This window comes from Salvia hispanica, chromosome 4 (genome assembly GCF_023119035.1).
Source record: "Salvia hispanica cultivar TCC Black 2014 chromosome 4, UniMelb_Shisp_WGS_1.0, whole genome shotgun sequence".
NCBI lineage: Eukaryota > Viridiplantae > Streptophyta > Magnoliopsida > Lamiales > Lamiaceae > Salvia > Salvia hispanica.
The window spans coordinates 55,107,970-55,125,575 of NC_062968.1; the positions used below are offsets into that span (position 1 = coordinate 55,107,970).

The 17,606-nt window shown below is 38.0% G+C and overlaps 3 protein-coding genes across 3 annotated transcripts; 2 read left to right on the top strand and 1 right to left on the bottom strand.

Annotated features, from left to right (window-relative positions):
• The first annotated feature begins 725 nt into the window (after positions 1-725).
• LOC125223264 (ethylene-responsive transcription factor ERF086) lies at positions 726-1,626 on the top strand. The gene has a single exon (XM_048126333.1). The coding sequence runs from the start codon at positions 736-738 to the stop codon at positions 1,624-1,626; it is 891 nt and encodes a 296-aa protein (XP_047982290.1). The 5' UTR covers positions 726-735.
• A 31-nt stretch (positions 1,627-1,657) lies between these two features.
• LOC125223263 (zinc finger CCCH domain-containing protein 34) lies at positions 1,658-6,270 on the bottom strand. Its single transcript, XM_048126332.1, has 7 exons — positions 5,958-6,270; positions 5,717-5,862; positions 5,151-5,216; positions 4,049-4,168; positions 3,625-3,951; positions 3,237-3,554; positions 1,658-2,633 (listed from the first exon to the last, which is right to left on the bottom strand). The coding sequence occupies exons 1-7, from the start codon at positions 6,049-6,051 to the stop codon at positions 2,235-2,237; spliced, it is 1,470 nt and encodes a 489-aa protein (XP_047982289.1). The 5' UTR covers positions 6,052-6,270; the 3' UTR covers positions 1,658-2,234.
• Positions 6,271-7,803: 1,533 nt separating this feature from the next.
• On the top strand, positions 7,804-17,603 carry LOC125220007 (protein ALWAYS EARLY 3-like). The gene is made up of 20 exons (XM_048122115.1): positions 7,804-7,980; positions 8,961-9,084; positions 9,440-9,538; positions 9,798-9,860; positions 10,573-10,650; positions 10,999-11,185; positions 11,575-11,840; positions 11,912-12,269; positions 12,862-12,936; positions 13,335-13,657; positions 13,696-13,824; positions 13,905-14,080; positions 14,186-14,468; positions 14,765-14,980; positions 15,265-15,414; positions 16,051-16,194; positions 16,283-16,501; positions 16,728-16,832; positions 16,929-17,024; positions 17,108-17,603. The coding sequence occupies exons 2-20, from the start codon at positions 8,980-8,982 to the stop codon at positions 17,270-17,272; spliced, it is 3,237 nt and encodes a 1,078-aa protein (XP_047978072.1). The 5' UTR covers positions 7,804-7,980; positions 8,961-8,979; the 3' UTR covers positions 17,273-17,603.
• Positions 17,604-17,606: the final 3 nt, after the last annotated feature.

Sequence of the window (17,606 nt, forward strand, 5' to 3'; positions counted from 1 at the left end):
GAAAGTTGGCCATGTGGCTTTGGCTATTTTATGGCAAGACTATTTATTGTAGCCGAATTTGTATTTTGAATTTTTGGCGGGGATAATTTTCCAATAATCCGAATTTCTTTATTTTCAAAGTAAAAAAAAAACAATGAAATATTTCTTGGATTCCAAATACATTTTATTTTAAATAGTTTAAAATGTTCATGATATATTGTCATTGTATGCTATTCAGTGAAACCACAGTCAAAAGAAGGGGCTTGGCGAAATCAATATGAAAATAAGATCATCTTAAGATGAATTATAGCCTTACTTTGTAAAATGAGTTAGTAAAATGAGTTATGAAATGTAGGATAAAGGGAGTCGAAAGGCAAAAATGAAATATCATTACTTTTAAATGTTATTTTACTTAATTCTAAAGTCCTCTTCTTTCCATTTGCATTCAAGTTTTTTATCTTTAGGTGTTGCTAAAATTGAGAAACATTTTAGCTGAAAGTCCCTTTGTCAAAGAGAATTGAAATTAGAAACTTGAAATCCTAGTCAAAATAAAAAATCTGATATTCCGGAAAGGCAAAGGTCACTTTTTTTTCTTTCTCTATTTTTGCAGTGATCTAAATAAGTAGTTCCAAAAATATATTAAAAGTTGTCTAGACACAACAAACACTCCAAATCACTGCCTATATAAGAGTGGCCTCTTCACACACACACACACACACACATCACCAAAATACACAAAGCACAAACACAAGAAAAATGTCATCACATAAACCCTCCCATGAAAAGCCCTTCACCCTCTTTGAGCCCATCCTCACTGACACAGGCTTCACACTCCTCCAGCGCAACACGGCTGCAGCGGCGCAGCCGGGCGACCGCCGCGGCCGCAAGAAGCAGGCGGAGCCGGGGCGCTTCCTCGGCGTGAGGCGGCGCCCGTGGGGCCGGTACGCGGCCGAGATCCGGGACCCCACCACCAAGGAGAGGCACTGGCTGGGCACCTTTGACACTGCCCAAGAGGCAGCATTGGCCTATGACAGGGCAGCCCTCTCCATCAAAGGCACACAAGCAAGAACCAACTTCATCTACTCTGATCAAACCACTTTCCACTCCCCCTTCCAGCTCCAATCCTTCTTGCACCCATCACCAACACAACCCACCAAACACCATGCCACCAACACTCCGAGCCTCGAGATTCCCCGGGGCCCGGTCCAGCCGTGTCATGAATCTTCTTGTTCACCAAATGATGATCAAGACAGTTTATTCAACCTGTCCAAATCTGACGCAAGCTCTGGCTACTTGGACTGCATTGTCCCAAACAACTACTTGAACCCTTCTCCAACCTCCTCAAGCAAGAACAAAGAAACCTCCTTCTCATCCTCCGATTCAGCTGCGGCGGCATGGAGCCTTGATCACACATATGCAGATGTTTCTACACACCAAGAATTCGACTATGGATTGTGGGACAGTCAGCAGCAGTGGGAGCTGAGTTCTTGTGAGCTCTCAGCAATGATTAACAATCCAATTAATATGGAAGAGAATAGGGGAGATTTTGATGAAATTATGAGTAATGCAGCAACTAGTAGTAATGCTGCTGCATCTTTTTTTCCTTGTTTTGGGGATTTAGCTGACATGGGACAGTCTCTATTTTGAAATCTGTATTTCATGTAGGAAATCTGTAGAGTACAAGAAACAACTTGATCTACTCTGAATTATTTGATGGATAATTTATGAGCAGCATTCAAATATAATATACAGTACATAACTACATATCTTACATACAAGGGAAGCATAAAATGCTTCTGTACTTCCGACTGAGTTTATCGATCGAGAATAAGATCCCCAAGCAAAAAAAGGGAAGCAGAAGAAGCATGCTCACTTGGAGATCAAGTTGGGATGAAAGAGGTGTAATTATATCCAGATTTGAAGAATGCGATGACTCATCTTTCCCGTTCCGGAAAAGACAGCATAAATAGGCAACAAGCTCCGAAATTCGAGCAGCGGGCGAGAATTAAGCTGTGGGGGGAGGGAGGCTTTGGGCTTTTATGTCATTGAAAGACTAAGTTGAAAAGCTAATGATTTTTCTAGATCTTTTGAGAGGTATATGTATGGCTTATTTCAAAAGGGGACGGCCATGTGATATTTATGAACAGTGATGGACGTAGCTAAGGTTGTGCTAAGACCTGAGAGGATGAAGGTTGCTGGCACCCAAAAACTTGAGCTTTGCTTTGTGGAAGTTGCTTGATTAGGCCCCTTCCACTTCAGCTTGATGTGTGTGCCTCACCACCATGACTTGCGCTACTGCCACCACTTGAAGAGACCGATCCCTGCCCAGACTGCTGAACAGATGACTGAGGAAGAGCCTCGGTGTTTGAGAATACTGAGCCAACTGATCCACTTGAGCTGCTCAAAGAAGACATTTGTGACGACAGTGTGTTTTTGCTGAGCCCGGAAAGCAGCTCGGGCCTTAGATCTGATGATGAGGATGATGGGGCCAGAGTTGCAATTGTGGATCCCACCGGGTAAGGAGCAACTGGCATGTCGGTCAGAGAGGATGCAGAAGGGCTGTAGCTCAGAGATCTCATCGGATGATCAAATTTGCAAGAGGGCCCGAATTTGCACACTCCATTCTGTGCATAGTGAGAACAAAGAGGTGCACCCTGAGAAAGGGCATACAATGTTTAGAAACACGAAGCATGATTTGTGACTATATTTTACTTGGTGGAGGATATCAAATGTGTCGCCTACCATCATACAAATGAAACAAAGAATCACATTCTGCAAATTAAGACTACCATCATTATTCCAAAAAGAAAAATAGTAGTAACATTTTATCGAGGCAAAACATGTTAATGCCACAGCATTGAAAAACTTCATCAAAACATGTTAACTAAATATTTCTATGAGACAGCAGCCTCCAAATCCCCAAAACTCATACAACTCAAACTTCCAGAGTTGATCCTGGAGCGAGGGGTTGGGCACTATTGGGAGCGTCCATATGCAGGTTTCGGTTTATCAGAAGTAACAGCCTTTGTTGAAGTATTAGCAGAATAGAAAACAAAAGAAATGGCAGTGTTAATACCACACAAACCTCCCAAAAAGTCTAATTGTTAAATGGATATAAATTGTGGATGCTTCATAGAAAAGCAGAAGTTAATAATTACGGAGAGTGTCAGGGGCACACCGAGACAGATCATCCTGTTCTGCCATATATAGGCAGTTAAAAAGCTCAGCAAACTTCAAGAGATAAAATGAATGCTTACTGGGCGTAGTGGCAGACCCATTGGGCTAAGCATGTAATTGGTCCTTGATGCACTCCACTCAGGTGGATGATGATATTTACATGTAGCTCCGAATTTACAGTCCCCATTCCTTAAATAGTACTGACATTCTGGTTGGCCAGGTCTTTCCGGAAATGCTTGTTCTTTTTGAATGCCGCCTGAGGGGCCAGCAGAAGATGTAATGGAAAGGTATGGTCCTGTATAGGCAGTAGCGGAAGGAGACAATTGTGTTATCCCATAAACCGGGCCTGCCCCAATTGTTTGCTGAGTACTTGGTGAGGCTGCCGGACTAACAGGTGCCTGTACATGTACTTCAAGAATTTAGCATAAAAGAAGAGACATCAAATATTACATTGTCGGCAACACCTACCGAATAGGGAGTCCAGCCAGGAACAGGAACAACTCCAGGGGGAAGGATCATGGGACTGTAACTTCCAGGAACATAAGAGCCTTGAAGCATGGAAGGCCTGGCAACTGGCCAGTTGCCTTGAATAACCCCATATTGTTGAGAAGATTGATGGCCAGGAGACGGTCCAGTTGGATACATAGCTGGTGTGGGCATAGCTGCTGAAGCAGTGAAAGACCCAGGACCAGGGGCTGGCATTGGTATCCCGGCCATCTGTGGATGATGAAATTTACAGGTGGCACCAAACTTGCACTGCCCTGTCTTTACATAATATGAACATTCCTTTTCTCCCTGCCAAAAGAAGACTATGAAACAGCTGGCAAGGTATAAAGAAACCATAGATAATTCCATAGAATATACAAGAATGAAATGATCCAAAGAGACAGACCGGTCGCAGAGGATATCCATAAAAATTCAGTGCCACAGGGGCTGAAGATCCAACTCCTTGCTTTGGATGATGATACTTGCAGGAACCACCATATTTACACATTCCTGCCCGCATGTAGTACTACAAATCCATTGGGAAGGGTGAATTGAACAAGACCATAATTTTCACAAAGAAGATATAATGCTCAACTGAGAATGTTAAAAAAGGATGCTTCCATGGAGAAATGATTGAAAATGAGAGAGCTTAAAAGGGTTTAAAGTGTATACAAATTAAAACAATTAAATAAGTGATTCTAATGAAAACCTGACATGTACTAACAAAGATACAACTGCTCAATGAAAACCCCTCTGTTTTCAAAACTTGGATAAAATATGTGTTATAATTTTTGAGATTGTCAAAATGATAACCATTTAATAATCCATTCAATAGTTAATACAGAAGACATGAATTCCTACTAGATCAAAATAATTACTAGTACTCATCATCAACATGGAGAAAATCTCTCTTTCAAATTACCAGTTGCTGATATGTCCAGCTGCTTAAGGCAATGGTACTTTCATAATCTTATGAGTTAAAGACCTTCGAGAAATTTGTAGCAAGAATAACAAAGCATCATTTGAATTTTTGAACCATGAAAAGGATGAACAGGAGTCTGCATTGTGCAATCAATAAGTTTATTGTCTTTATTATAGCATGACAACATAAAGATGAAGTTTGGAAAGCAAACAAATTTTTTCTACATGTCCCATTTTAAAATCTAAACTACCACAGAGAAATTTACACAAACCAGACAATATCAGATAATAACTCAAATGCAGTGCCATGTGTCAGTAAAAGGAGGCTCACTCTCCCAAAACACACAGGAAAAAGACGAACTGCATCAGGTGCATACTTGTAGATTACTTTGGCTAATGTCAGGGATTCAAACTCATGATCAGTGCTAGAAATCCTTAAAATAAGTAAACAATTTCTTAAGAGCGTTATGTGTGGCACATGCAATTCATCCAACATCAAGACTTTATTCTTGCAATTCAGCTCAGAAACATTAAACAGACATTTTCTTATAGTATTTATAGACAAATTTAGAATCTACAAATTATACCTGACAGATTGGTTGGCCAACACGTTCCGGGTACTCACCTCCACCAGCTCTAAGAGCTCCCATTGCCTAATACAGTGATAGGAAAAAAACTGAATAGCGTATATACACCAAATTTAGATGATCAATAATAAAAATCTTTACCTACTTTACAATATTTCTATTTCATAATCACAACAACGATGATCTTCATCAAACATAACACCGGCTCCAATTCTACCAGACTTACCATAAAATCAAGTCACTACAGACACAACTACTTTCACTAAATGCATGTGAACCCGATTAACATTGCCTTACCCAAAAGCATGAAAAACTAAGAAGACTCATTTTTCACCCAAGTCATTCATACAATCATTCAAAATGCAAATTTTTCCCCAATCTAGTTAACTGATATATTTGACAGAAACCAGAATAGATCCCCCAAAATAAAAAAACATAGTAGGCGTACAATAAAAGTATACTTTCCCCAAATTAGAATCAAATCCCCACAAACCCCCACTAAATCGCACTCTTTACCCAATGATCGCAGCAATCATAGCTTGAAAAAAAAAATCAACTTAAATTACCTTGCCACGATCCCGGGGATGATTGAACCGGCAGCGATTGCCGTATCCACAGAAACCAGTCCTCAAGTAATAGATGCAATCGGGCTCATCGGGCCTCTCCGGGTACGCTTCGGGCCCTCCACCGAGCCCCAATTGCCACATAGGCTCTGCATTAAAACAAACAAACCCCAAACGAATTCAACATTACAAAAATTCGCCCTCGATTCGGAAAATTCCAAGTGAAATTGAGATGAAATTCGACCTTCAAGCCCTGTTTCCCCGCCCGGCGCCGCCCATTCCGCCACCGGATCCGCCGGCGCCACCTCCATTGCCTGGATCCCGCTGAATCTCTGCATATTCGTATACACACACGCGCCCACTCTCCCAACACACACACACTCTCTCTACAGATAAATATACAGTATCTACACTATAAAGTGTGTGGAGATAGATATTTACAGAGGTATCGCGTACGTTGTAGGTGCGGAAACACACAGCAGCATGTGATTTTGATCGAGAGGGGAGTTGGTTTTGAGAGAGAGAGAGAGAGAGAGTGTGTTGCTTCCTTTGTTAGTGCTCTTTAACACACTCCTTTATATAGTCACACTCACTGTGTGTGTTGATTTTTATACGCTTTTTCCGAGTTTATTTGTCTTTTATTTTTATTTCTTTAATTGCTCTTTTTTTTACTGCATTGTTTATTCTGGAAGTTGGATCTTCTGATATTTTTTAATTTATTTTAAATATTTTATATAATTTTATTATTAGTAATATTTTATTTTTTTATACCTGCATTCTGCAACCTATTAATTATATAAGAATATGACACACGTAGTGTGTAAAATAACATGCAGGTTTTAATTTTTGTGATTTTGGACTTAATAAGAAATGTTCATTTAATGTTTGTAGTTACTTAATGTGAATATTCATGCTTGCGAAGATGAGACAAATAAAGTTAGCACCCACATGTTTATTGACAACTGATCTCTCATTTTCGTTCATAATGAAATGGCTGGCATATGCAAAGTAAAATTCAATTCAAGAATTAAAGATAATTATAAAGAAAAATGCAATGTTATAACGAAACATAATCAAATAAGGTCAAATCTTTGCAATTGGCTTTCTTATTTTATTAGGAAACATATATTTACCATAAAAAAAAATAACATAAACCCTAATTTTTATTAGTACTATAACTATTCATCAACTAGACATTTTTAGCACGCAAGGTCTTCGTGAATCAGTCTGCTTTGTCTTCAATCTTTGGCTCACTCTCATACCGTACAAATATACTACTCCCAATTTATTCAATTTGTTAGCTCAAACTCAATAATTCAGTCTGTTGGAAGCTTCAATTTAATCTTGAAATATTGGTTCTCGGGCCGCATCACCTCATACTTTGTACTAATAAAAGGGCTTGTTAGAAAATGCATACGCCATGTATACATACTATGCAAAAGCTAAACGTAGTTGGCACTTACTAGGACTCGATACATTGGTCACAATTGAAATTGCGCAATTGGAGATAAATCTAGCTTTTATAGTGTTATACTACTTATTTTCCAAATCATGAGAAGTCGAACAATGACATTATAGCCATAAGATATACTCCTATGAATTAGTGCGTATACGAGATGAATAACATTATTAACGGCTCACACTCTTCGCATTTGTTTACATAAATGACAAGCGTTCATATTCGGATCATCACCTATTATTATTCGTGCTGAGTACTTGTATATATACACGCAAGAGGTGTTGACTACTTCATATCCGATAACCACTGCGAAGATTTTCTTATTCATATGAAATTTCCATGTGTAGTTATTAATCAAATAAAATTGCTGAAATAATTATTATATTACGCAATATGAAAATAGAGGCACTAGAGAATGTACAAGGAAATTTACTATCACTCTTTACTGAAAAATCCACCCTAATAAAAAAAGATGGAAAATATCATTGACTTTCAAATTTAAAAAAGTTGTGGTCAAAATAAGAAAATAAACTTGTAGAGGGGTTCAATTGAAATTAAGCCATCCTCGAAGAAATACAAATACAAGGAAGTAGATTTCGCGGTTATTATTTTCACATAAAAAATTAAAAATTAAATACGCACACAAAATTCGATCTTCTTCCCAACTCTCTCTCGCAAACACTCTGCTTTCTCTCTCTAAAGTCTCACTCCATCGCAGAAAAATCGTAATCCCTCGCGCCACCAATTCTCAATTGATCTCAAATCTGGAGCTTTTCCTCAACTTCTATGAATTCAATTATTCGGAAAGGTAAGGAGGGATGAGCGGGGAGTTCTTTTTATTTTCTCTCTTTTGCTGATTTTTTTTTTGTGTTTCAATTGTTTTAAAATTCGTTTCGTCTGATTTGCGCGTTTTTGTGTGTGTTTCAATTTGTTTTCATGAATTTCTTTATGTCTAATTTGAGCGCCGCATGGAGTTTAAGTGAATGGTTTGATTTGTTTTCTGGCGGGTCTAGCTGATTATCAGTGATAAATGCCATTTTTTTTGGCATATATGCTGCTTGTTTACTCCGTCTGATTGAATTTTGTGAGCTACTCGGAAATTTTTCATATTTCCCCGTTTTTTTACAGGATAGTTGAAGATCGTTAATTTGAGTCTTTCTAGTGCGATTAATTTTGAATTTTTATGGAGTGTTTCTGCTTGATTTTGAATGAAGTGTGTGCGCGTCTGCCGATCTAGAGATGTCACGTATGAGTTGGTGTTGTGAATATTTGTGGAGATTAACTTTAAGATAATCTACGTTAATCACGTTTGAGTTAAACAAAATATTAAGTGTGAGTGTGTGGTGAACTAATTAGTAATTCTTCTATGTGTATTTGTTCAAATAGTAATTTTTTTTTATTCTTCTATTGCCTTTTTCTGTGTTCGATATGAATGTAGACATACAGTGGTTTGTGTCTGCTAATCAGACTATGCTGCAGTTATAACTCAATAGTATGATTTAAATTGTTGAAATGTGTATTTTAACTGTACTTTATATTGTTTGAGTTGTTCTCTTTCTGTACTTGTGTGGCTATGATAAATAGGAGTATTTACTTTCGATTGTGAGTTTATTTCGGCCTCATGAGTATTACTTAATGGGCATGGGCTCTGAATATATCCTGGGGAAAAGTTAGAAGATTCTTCTCCAGATTTAAATGTACTTGTGGTTCAATAAATAGCTTTTAAAGAGCTTCTGTAGTGTTAAGATGGCTAACATTTTGACTTCATGATATTTTTTTCTAGTTTAGATTCCTAGATTAGCACATAATGGGACCCACAAGAAAGTCGAGAAGTGCGAATAACCGCTATTCTTATATCGACGATGTATCTCCCAGCAAAGATGGATATAATGCTAAAAAAAGTAACAGTCGGGTGAGTTTCTGGTGAACTAGTTTATTTTCTTATACTACCACTTTCCTGATAACTTACTTCTTACTTCTGAACTGTGTCTTATCTCGACCTCATAATATAATTTTTTTTCATCCTGATTTATAAAGCGTGAGACGGAACCTTTTATTTCATAGTCTCTTGTTATGCATGATTTATGTCTCTTGTCATGCATGATTTTATGCCAAGGGAACCAGCTGTTCCATTTCATAGTAAAAACTTTTCTAAGAACAAGATAGCTTGAATTCCAGCACACATCTCGCTGATGATCCTTTAAATTAGGGTCATGCATTTGCACATAAACACAATGACCACACCATTTTCTTTTCTTCAAATGCAGAAAAGAAAGTTGTCTGACATGCTTGGGCCTCGGTGGACCATGGAAGAGCTAACTCGTTTTTATGACTCTTACCGCAAGTACAGTAAAGAGTGGAAGAAGGTCAGATCAAACTCATATTAGACTCATTGACCAAGATTTGCACAAATGAATGTTGAATTTATTACCTTATTTAACAATAATATATCTGCTACATGCCAATAAATATGGTCACCATGATCTAGATAACGGTAGCATCATAAGCGAAGACCAGTTTTAGCTTGATCCATCATGGACTAGTCAGTTGATGTCAACTGTTATCAGGACCTAATTTATTACATGCTAAAACAGTGCCTCTTTTTCTTTTTGTGCATGTGTACAGGTAGCTGGTGCTGTCAGAAATCGTTCACCAGAAATGGTGGAGGCCCTTTACACAATGAATCGGGTAATTCTAATTTTTGACTATATGGATTCCATGTTCTACTACTATGGATCTTACTTCACTTATTTCAAGCTGCTTTTCGTCCTTTTGGAGTTCATTGCTGGCTTGACTAATCATAGAGAATAGCTTTACTGGGCTCTAGAATAAAGTTTATTTGCTTTCAGAGATCCTTCGTCCCTAAAATCTACAGTGGCCTATGAGTGTTGCAATATCATAATCAGATGAACTTATTTGCCTTATCTTCTTAAACAATTGCAATAATTGGAAAAAAGATCCGCCTTAGTGTTACAGAGGAATGAATAAGATTTCAGGTTGTTGGTATCATTATGTATTGCATCTGGATCATTACAGTTAGAGGATAGAAAGTGAGACAGTTGTATATATAAGTCATTTTTGTCCTCTGGCCATATGGACTACTGACTACGAACTACCAAATATATGCTGGAACCTTTACTGCTGTGATGAATCGAAGGAAAATGGGTGTCCCAAATCCTTAAAGAAAATTCTTTCAAATTTTGGTAACTATCTATATGAACCCATTACCCATGTTGTCATTCAGTATTCCTAAAGTATCACCAAGGGTTCTCTAGACAACATTCACAATCACATGCCGTCTAAAATTTGGATGCTATGATTTTTCGACAATTTATCTTGAGATATGCATCCTTCGACCAAAACTTTTATGGTTTCACTTATCTTTAATTGTTAATTTCAGGCATACTTATCTCTTCCACATGGAACTGCTTCTGCAGCTGGGTTAATCGCCATGATGACTGATCACTATAGCAATCTGGTTAGACTACACTCTAATTCAACAGTGCAATGCCATCTGTTCATATAAACCCTGTAGTTATTTTCATGTTATGAAATGCTCACATTATTTTGATATTCTTGAGAATGCAAACTACATTAAGTCAGGTAGTACTTTTTGGCTCTCAGACCTCAGTATATGTTTTTATTGTCCATTCTAACTTCCAATACATACAAATTACTTGCTGATAATTTTCAAGACGTGTGGTGATGATAAACTCAGTTCTCAGGAATGTTCTGATATACGTTGATAATATAAATGATTAAATGTAGTCATTTACCAAATACTCTTACTGCCTTCTTTGTACGACAATTTTTCTTGGATTTACAGGCAGGCAGTGATAGTGACCAAGAGAACAATGGTGGAGCAGGATCATCCCGGAAGACACAGAAGCGAGCTCGTGGGAAAGTGGAGCCCCCCACTCCTAAAGCATTAGATGAGCACATTGCTTCACAATCTCTAATCACTGCATCAAATTATGGCTGCCTTTCATTATTGAAAAAGAATCGCTCTGGTGGTATGTTAGAATCAACTCATCTAAATAAGTCAATATTTTTTTTATGTGCAACTATGATGAAATTCGTCCTCTATAGTCTTTGTTTGGAACTACGGATCTATGTTTATCTGCTGCGTAGTTCAAGTTAATTATATGTAGGATCCCTAGGTGTAATGAGTAGCAGAAAATATTTTGGCTTTCAAAAGTTAAGGATATAAATCTCTGTAGCACAATCTCGTGTTTATTTTGGAGTATTTTTTCCTAATTTAGGGTTGATCTACAGTTATTTTCTTTTCTAACTGTCGAGAGTTTAGAAGGACATCCCTTATTTTTTCTCTGCCTGCTATTTTCTGGTCTACGACAAGACACCCATCTCGAAATAATTTACTGTATATGGTATTTTCTTTTAGTGAGCAGAGATCGTCCTGTCGGAAAAAGAACTCCAAGGTTCCCTGTTTCATTTTCACGTGAAAATATCAACGGGGAGAAATTTTTTTCTCCAACAAGGCAGGGCCTGAAATTAAAGGCCAATGCTGATGACAATGAAGTAGCTCATGAGATAGCTATAGCTTTGGCAGAGGCATCACAGAGAGGTGGTTCCCCCAAGGTTTCTGGTTCGCTGAATAAAAGAGCTGAAAGTGTGATGTCATCACCTTTTAGGCATGCTCAAAGAAAGGTAATGGCTTAACCTGGTCTAGCGGAACAATATATCTTACCTCTCCCTTACAGAACTGCGGTTGGTTACAGCATAATATAGCAGAGATATCAAATGGCAAACTCTTGGCAACAGACACAGATGAAGAAGATTTAGAAGGAAGCACAGAAGCTGACACTGGTGAATTATCTAGGTGTAAACCCCATTTGATTGAATCTGTAAGTATTGGTACAACGAGAAGGAAGGGCAACAAATTTGAAGGGAGAAAACATGAAGTTGATAACAGTATTGAGAATCATTTGGATGACATCAAGGAAGAATGCAGTGGAACAGAGGAAGGTCAGCAACTGCTGAGTGCAATGAGAAAAAAGTTTGATGTGGAGGCCAATGAGTCCAAGGTGTCCAGATCTCCTATGCTGAACAAGAGCAAAAAGGTTCTCTTTGGAAGAGGTGTGGTATTTGGCTATTTGCATATCTACCATTTTAATTCTTGTCTCTTAAATCATAGTGTAACTGTAACATGGATTGCGGACTTCACCCCTTCTGGACTGTTGGTCAATATAAATTACTCCCCCGGTCCCTAAAAAATAGACAACATTTGAGACAACATAGGTTTTAATGCACAATTAGTAAAGTAAGAGAGAGATAGAAAGAAAAACGATTGAAGCATTGTTAGTGGAGAATGGGATCCACCTAATTAGAGAGAAAAAAAGTTCCTTAAATAGAATTGGTCTATTTTTAAGGGAAATCCCAAAACGGCAAATGCAGTCTATTTTTAAGGGACGGAGGGAGTATATAAAAAATTCATATTTCTCCCTCCCCCATTCACAAAACATATGCTGTATTACGGTTGGTAGTCTGTGAGTGGAATCTCACTCTAAATGTGTGGTAAGTTGTGTGGAGCCTAATACTCCATACTATAAATGAAAGTGACAAATTTTTCGTGGACGGCCCAAGAAGGAAATTGTGGTAAATTTTTCATGGTAGCTTAACTGAACTATTTCTCTCTTAATTGTTTTTGACATTCGACGGATCTTTGCAGATGAAGAACCTGCTTTTGATGCCCTGCAAACACTGGCGGATTTGTCACTGATGATGCCAACAGATCATGAAGATGGTACGTCATATAGGTCTACTATTTCTTGTTTGCTTAAATTCAGACGACTAAGATGTGTGCTAAATATACTGCAACTCAGTTAACCTGGCAACTACATTCTCATGCAAATTAAAAACAGCTGCATGCATGCAAATTCTTAAGATTTTGTTGATTAGTCCATCAAGCAGTTAATGTCTTTTAGGGGATAGTACAATTTAAGTAACTGGTATATGTATGTCCTGCTGACCAGCATGGCAGCAACTAGTTTCGGAATATTCAATTTCCTTATTTGATAAAGATTCTATTGAGTATTCCGCTTGATGAAAATATGTACTGTCTTTGTTATTCCTTTTACTTTATGGTGTAACTGTCATGAAGATTCAGATGAGGGTTGAAAAGTGTTGATTTTCTTACATCAGATTCAAGGACACTGTTTAAAGATGAACATGATTATGTTGACGAGACTGTGCCATTAGAATCTCCACCGGCAAACCAGCCAAGAGAAAAACGTAGATCCTCAGGGGTAAGAATGAAAGGACATCTAGCATCAAGTGTTGAAGTTGCTTGTAGCAAAACATCAAAACCTGGAAATAGTTCAGTTTTTCATGGTAGTTCTGTTCTTGAAGAAAACCAGGATTCCCATCAGTCTACCACCAAATCAAGAAAAAAACAAAAGATGCCAGTGCATAAGGTGAGAAAGGCATATTGTTTATTTATTATTATTAATAATTATTCTCACATAGTATTTTACTTTTGGCATCAGCCCACTCAGCCACACAGGTCAATCAGGTTAATTTACCTACTAAAATGAGGAGCCGGCGTAAGCTGAGTCTTAAAAAACCATTGATCTCAAACAATGAGAGTAATCTTTCTCTTGGTTCACTCCATGAAACAGTACCTAGATTTAAGGTTTGGTTTGTTTTAATTCTTTGAATCCATATTCGGATAAGTTAAATACTCATTATCCTTGTCTATTTTATGCCAAACAGAACCTGTTGAATTGTTTATCAAATCAGCGCCTGAGGAGATGGTGCACTTATGAATGGTTCTACAGTGGCATTGATTATCCATGGTTTGCAAAGAGGGAGTTTGTTGAATATCTGTATCATGTTGGATTGGGTCATGTACCAAGATTAACTCGTGTAGAGTGGGGTGTCATAAGAAGGTTTGTAGTCTTCATTTTATAATTGCTCAAAACTTTTGTGCTTTTGGTCACCCAAGTTCTGCACCAGAACTGGACTGATAACTAGTTTCTCTGTTGCTCAAGCAGTTCACTTGGTAAACCACGGCGATTTTCAGAGCAGTTCCTGAAGGAAGAAAAAGAGAAGCTTAATCAGTATCGAGATACAGTTAGAAAACACTACTCTGATCTGCGCGAAGGTCTCAGGGATGGACTACCGACTGACCTTGCAAGGCCTTTATCAGTTGGTCAGCGTGTCATTGCTATTCATCCAAAAACGAGGGAGATTCATGATGGAAGTGTGTTAACTGTTGATCACTCGAAGTGCCGGGTTCAATTTGACCGTCAAGAGCTAGGGGTTGAATTTGTCATGGTGGGAATCATGCTATTGGATCTTTTCATATATGAGTTTTGATATCATTTATTCAGATGTCATAGCATCAACATGTCTATTTTGGGTGGTAAAATTCCATATATTCCTAGTATGTCAGTTTCCTGCTTAGTAGTAGTTTAGTTTATGTTCCTAGTTTGTCAGTTTCCTTATTTGGATTTTGCCAATATATGCACTTAAGGAGAACATGGAAGTCCTTGTGCCTTCCTAATGCTGTTTATTTTATTTTCTTAAAACTTTCTTTCTTATACTATTGTGTGATTTTTTTCTCTTGGTAGGATATTGACTGCATGCCTGTAAATCCATTTGAGAACATGCCTGCAATGCTTGGCAGACACACAATCACCGCTGAAATGTTTTTTGAGAGCCTCAATCAACTGAAAGAGAATGGACGAGCAAAGGAGTACATTAAGCTTTCTCGTAGTGACAACCTGGATGATATTTCTGCTCTATCTTTATTAGCTAATCCTGCCAGTTTGCTGAAGCAATCAAAGGCACGACTTCTCTTCCTTCCTGCTCTCTCTTATTATTTTGTGTTGTACTGTATGTTATTTCTACCTAATCTTTATTGTAGAATTTAGACTCAATGCATGCGCTTGAGGATATTTTCGGACTATAAGAACTGATAGTCATTGTTGGCTGAATTACATTGTTCTTTTGTGCTGATGCATCTAAAGCTTGATATCTTGTCTCTATGCAATCCAATATGCTATCTTGCACTTGCAGAATGACATGTTACTGTAAAGCATTAGTATCTCAAGTATATGTTGTTCTCCAGGTTGCTTCAGATGTTCCAACAAGGCCGGGAACTGGTGATACCGCAAGGTACCAGCAAACATATTCTCAGTCCAGTACACCAGCTCAAATCCAGGCAAAGGAAGCTGACATTCAAGCTCTTGCACAACTAACTCGTGCCCTCGATAAAAAGGTATTTATGTCTTGGATTATATAACGATTAATTTCTGGATATATAAGTAGCTGTTACATTTTAGCAAGGGTTAATAATGTTATGTCCCCAACTTTCCCCATTTTCCATGAAATGTGCTGCTATACAATATCTGCCCGCGGAAAGCTGGTTCATCTTGCTGTAGTCTCTGAAACCACGTCATTTAGCAAAAAGAAAATAAGATGGGTTCACACTGTCAACTGTCTCCAACTTTTAGCATATTCCAAAAAATGTCCTCAACTTTTGTTTTTTCTTCAAAGTTGGGGACATTTTATGGAATACACCTGACATTTTTGAAATACATTGAAAGTTGGGTACACAAAATCTATTAATCATTATTTTTTTTGCTAAAACGACCTCGTTTCAGTTGTTTAAGTGGGAAAAAAATTCACCTCAGACTCCGGTGAGATGAATCAACTTTCCGTGACTGAATTTTGTATGGCTGGACATTTTATGAAAACGCTGAAAGTTGGAGACAATTGATGAAAAAACGAAAGTTGGGGATATTTTGTGGAATGTTGTACTAAAAGTTGGGGACATGAAACACTATTAAGCCTATTAGTAATTGGAAACTTAACATTAGGGAATAAGTGTGCTTGTTGCTTACACTATGTGCAGGAAGCTATTGTTCGTGAATTGAGGCTTATGAATGATGATGTGTTGGAAAGTCAGAAGGATGGTGATAGCCCTTTGAAAGAATCGGAACCCTTCAAAAAGCAATATGCTGCGGTGCTTATACAATTGAATGAAGCCAATGAACAGGTATGAGTCCCTTACAAGATACTGATTCTTATGAACCAAAATTATGTTGCATTTAGATATAAGGTTGATGCATAATTTTCTTCAGCAGGTCTCTTTAGCTTTACACTGCTTGAGAGAACGAAACACGTATCAAGGAAAATTTCCACTTGCATGGCCCGGGCCACTTCTTGATCTTGCTAATCCTGGTAACACATTCAATTCTTTTGACCGTTCTGCATGTCAAACTCAAGAAGTGGGATCGCATGTGAATGAAATCATGGATAGCTCCAAAACAAAAGCTCAGACTATGGTCGATGCTGCATTGCAGGTAAACAAGTTAACTCCAAGATTCAAGTGACCCTTTAATGCGTTCTCCTTAAAAGTGACATTGGTATAATTTCAAAAAAATTATGTCATTGTGGCTTTCTAGAGTAGTAAATATAGAAATTTCCTAGACTCTCATATTGTATTATGAAGTACTATTATTTTTAGTATTACATCCGCTCTCCTTGGAGCACTTTCAAGAAATCTCATCAATTATCATACTTCTACAGGCGATATCATCACTGAAGAATAGGGATGATACCGTGGAGAAGATTGAAGAAGCCATAGACTATGTAAATGAACGGCTTCCCTCGGATGATTCCTGCATGCCAGTGGTGAATCCCCCTCTCACTCCCTCCCTCCCTCCCTCTATATACAGCCTTAAATATTATGATGTTTTGTTTTGTTTTTAAAACTGTAAACTGTTGCAGAGAACTGATCCTAAATCCTCAAATGCATCTGACGTTGAGGCCAAAATTCCCTCCGAGCTGATCACAAAATGTATAGCAACTTTGCTAATGATTCAGGTGAAGTATAAACACCTTGACAGAGTTGGAACTGCATATTTTCCCTTCATTTGCTTACTCAGAAAATCTTTTTATCACTGCAGAAGTGTACCGAACGACAGTTTCCTCCATCTGATGTGGCACAAATACTAGATTCTGCTGTGACAAGCCTACAGCCACGAAGTTCGCAAAACCTTCCTGTTTATACCGAGATACAGAAGTGCGTGGGCATCATCAAGAACCAGATATTGGCGCTAATACCTACTTAGTTAACCAGGTCCCCTCCAATTGCCTTGTCAATTTCTTTTGTCTCGGCTCTACCCTTTCTGTTACATTCACAGGTTAGATTTTAATCCTACCAATTCTTCGTATTTCCATCCACCGGGATCTGCTAGTTTTCTAGTTGTGGGAGATGAGTGAAGAACGCGTTGATATAAATATTTGTACATGATTTGCCATCAACTCTATATGGCAGTCGCTTCGACTGCGTAACCTACAGTTTACGTTTTGTAGGGGATGCCATTAGCAAATTGTAAATCAGTTAGAGAGGCGATGAAAGTGCAATAAGTTGAATAAAATTCAACGTTTTTCTTGCTCAAAGCT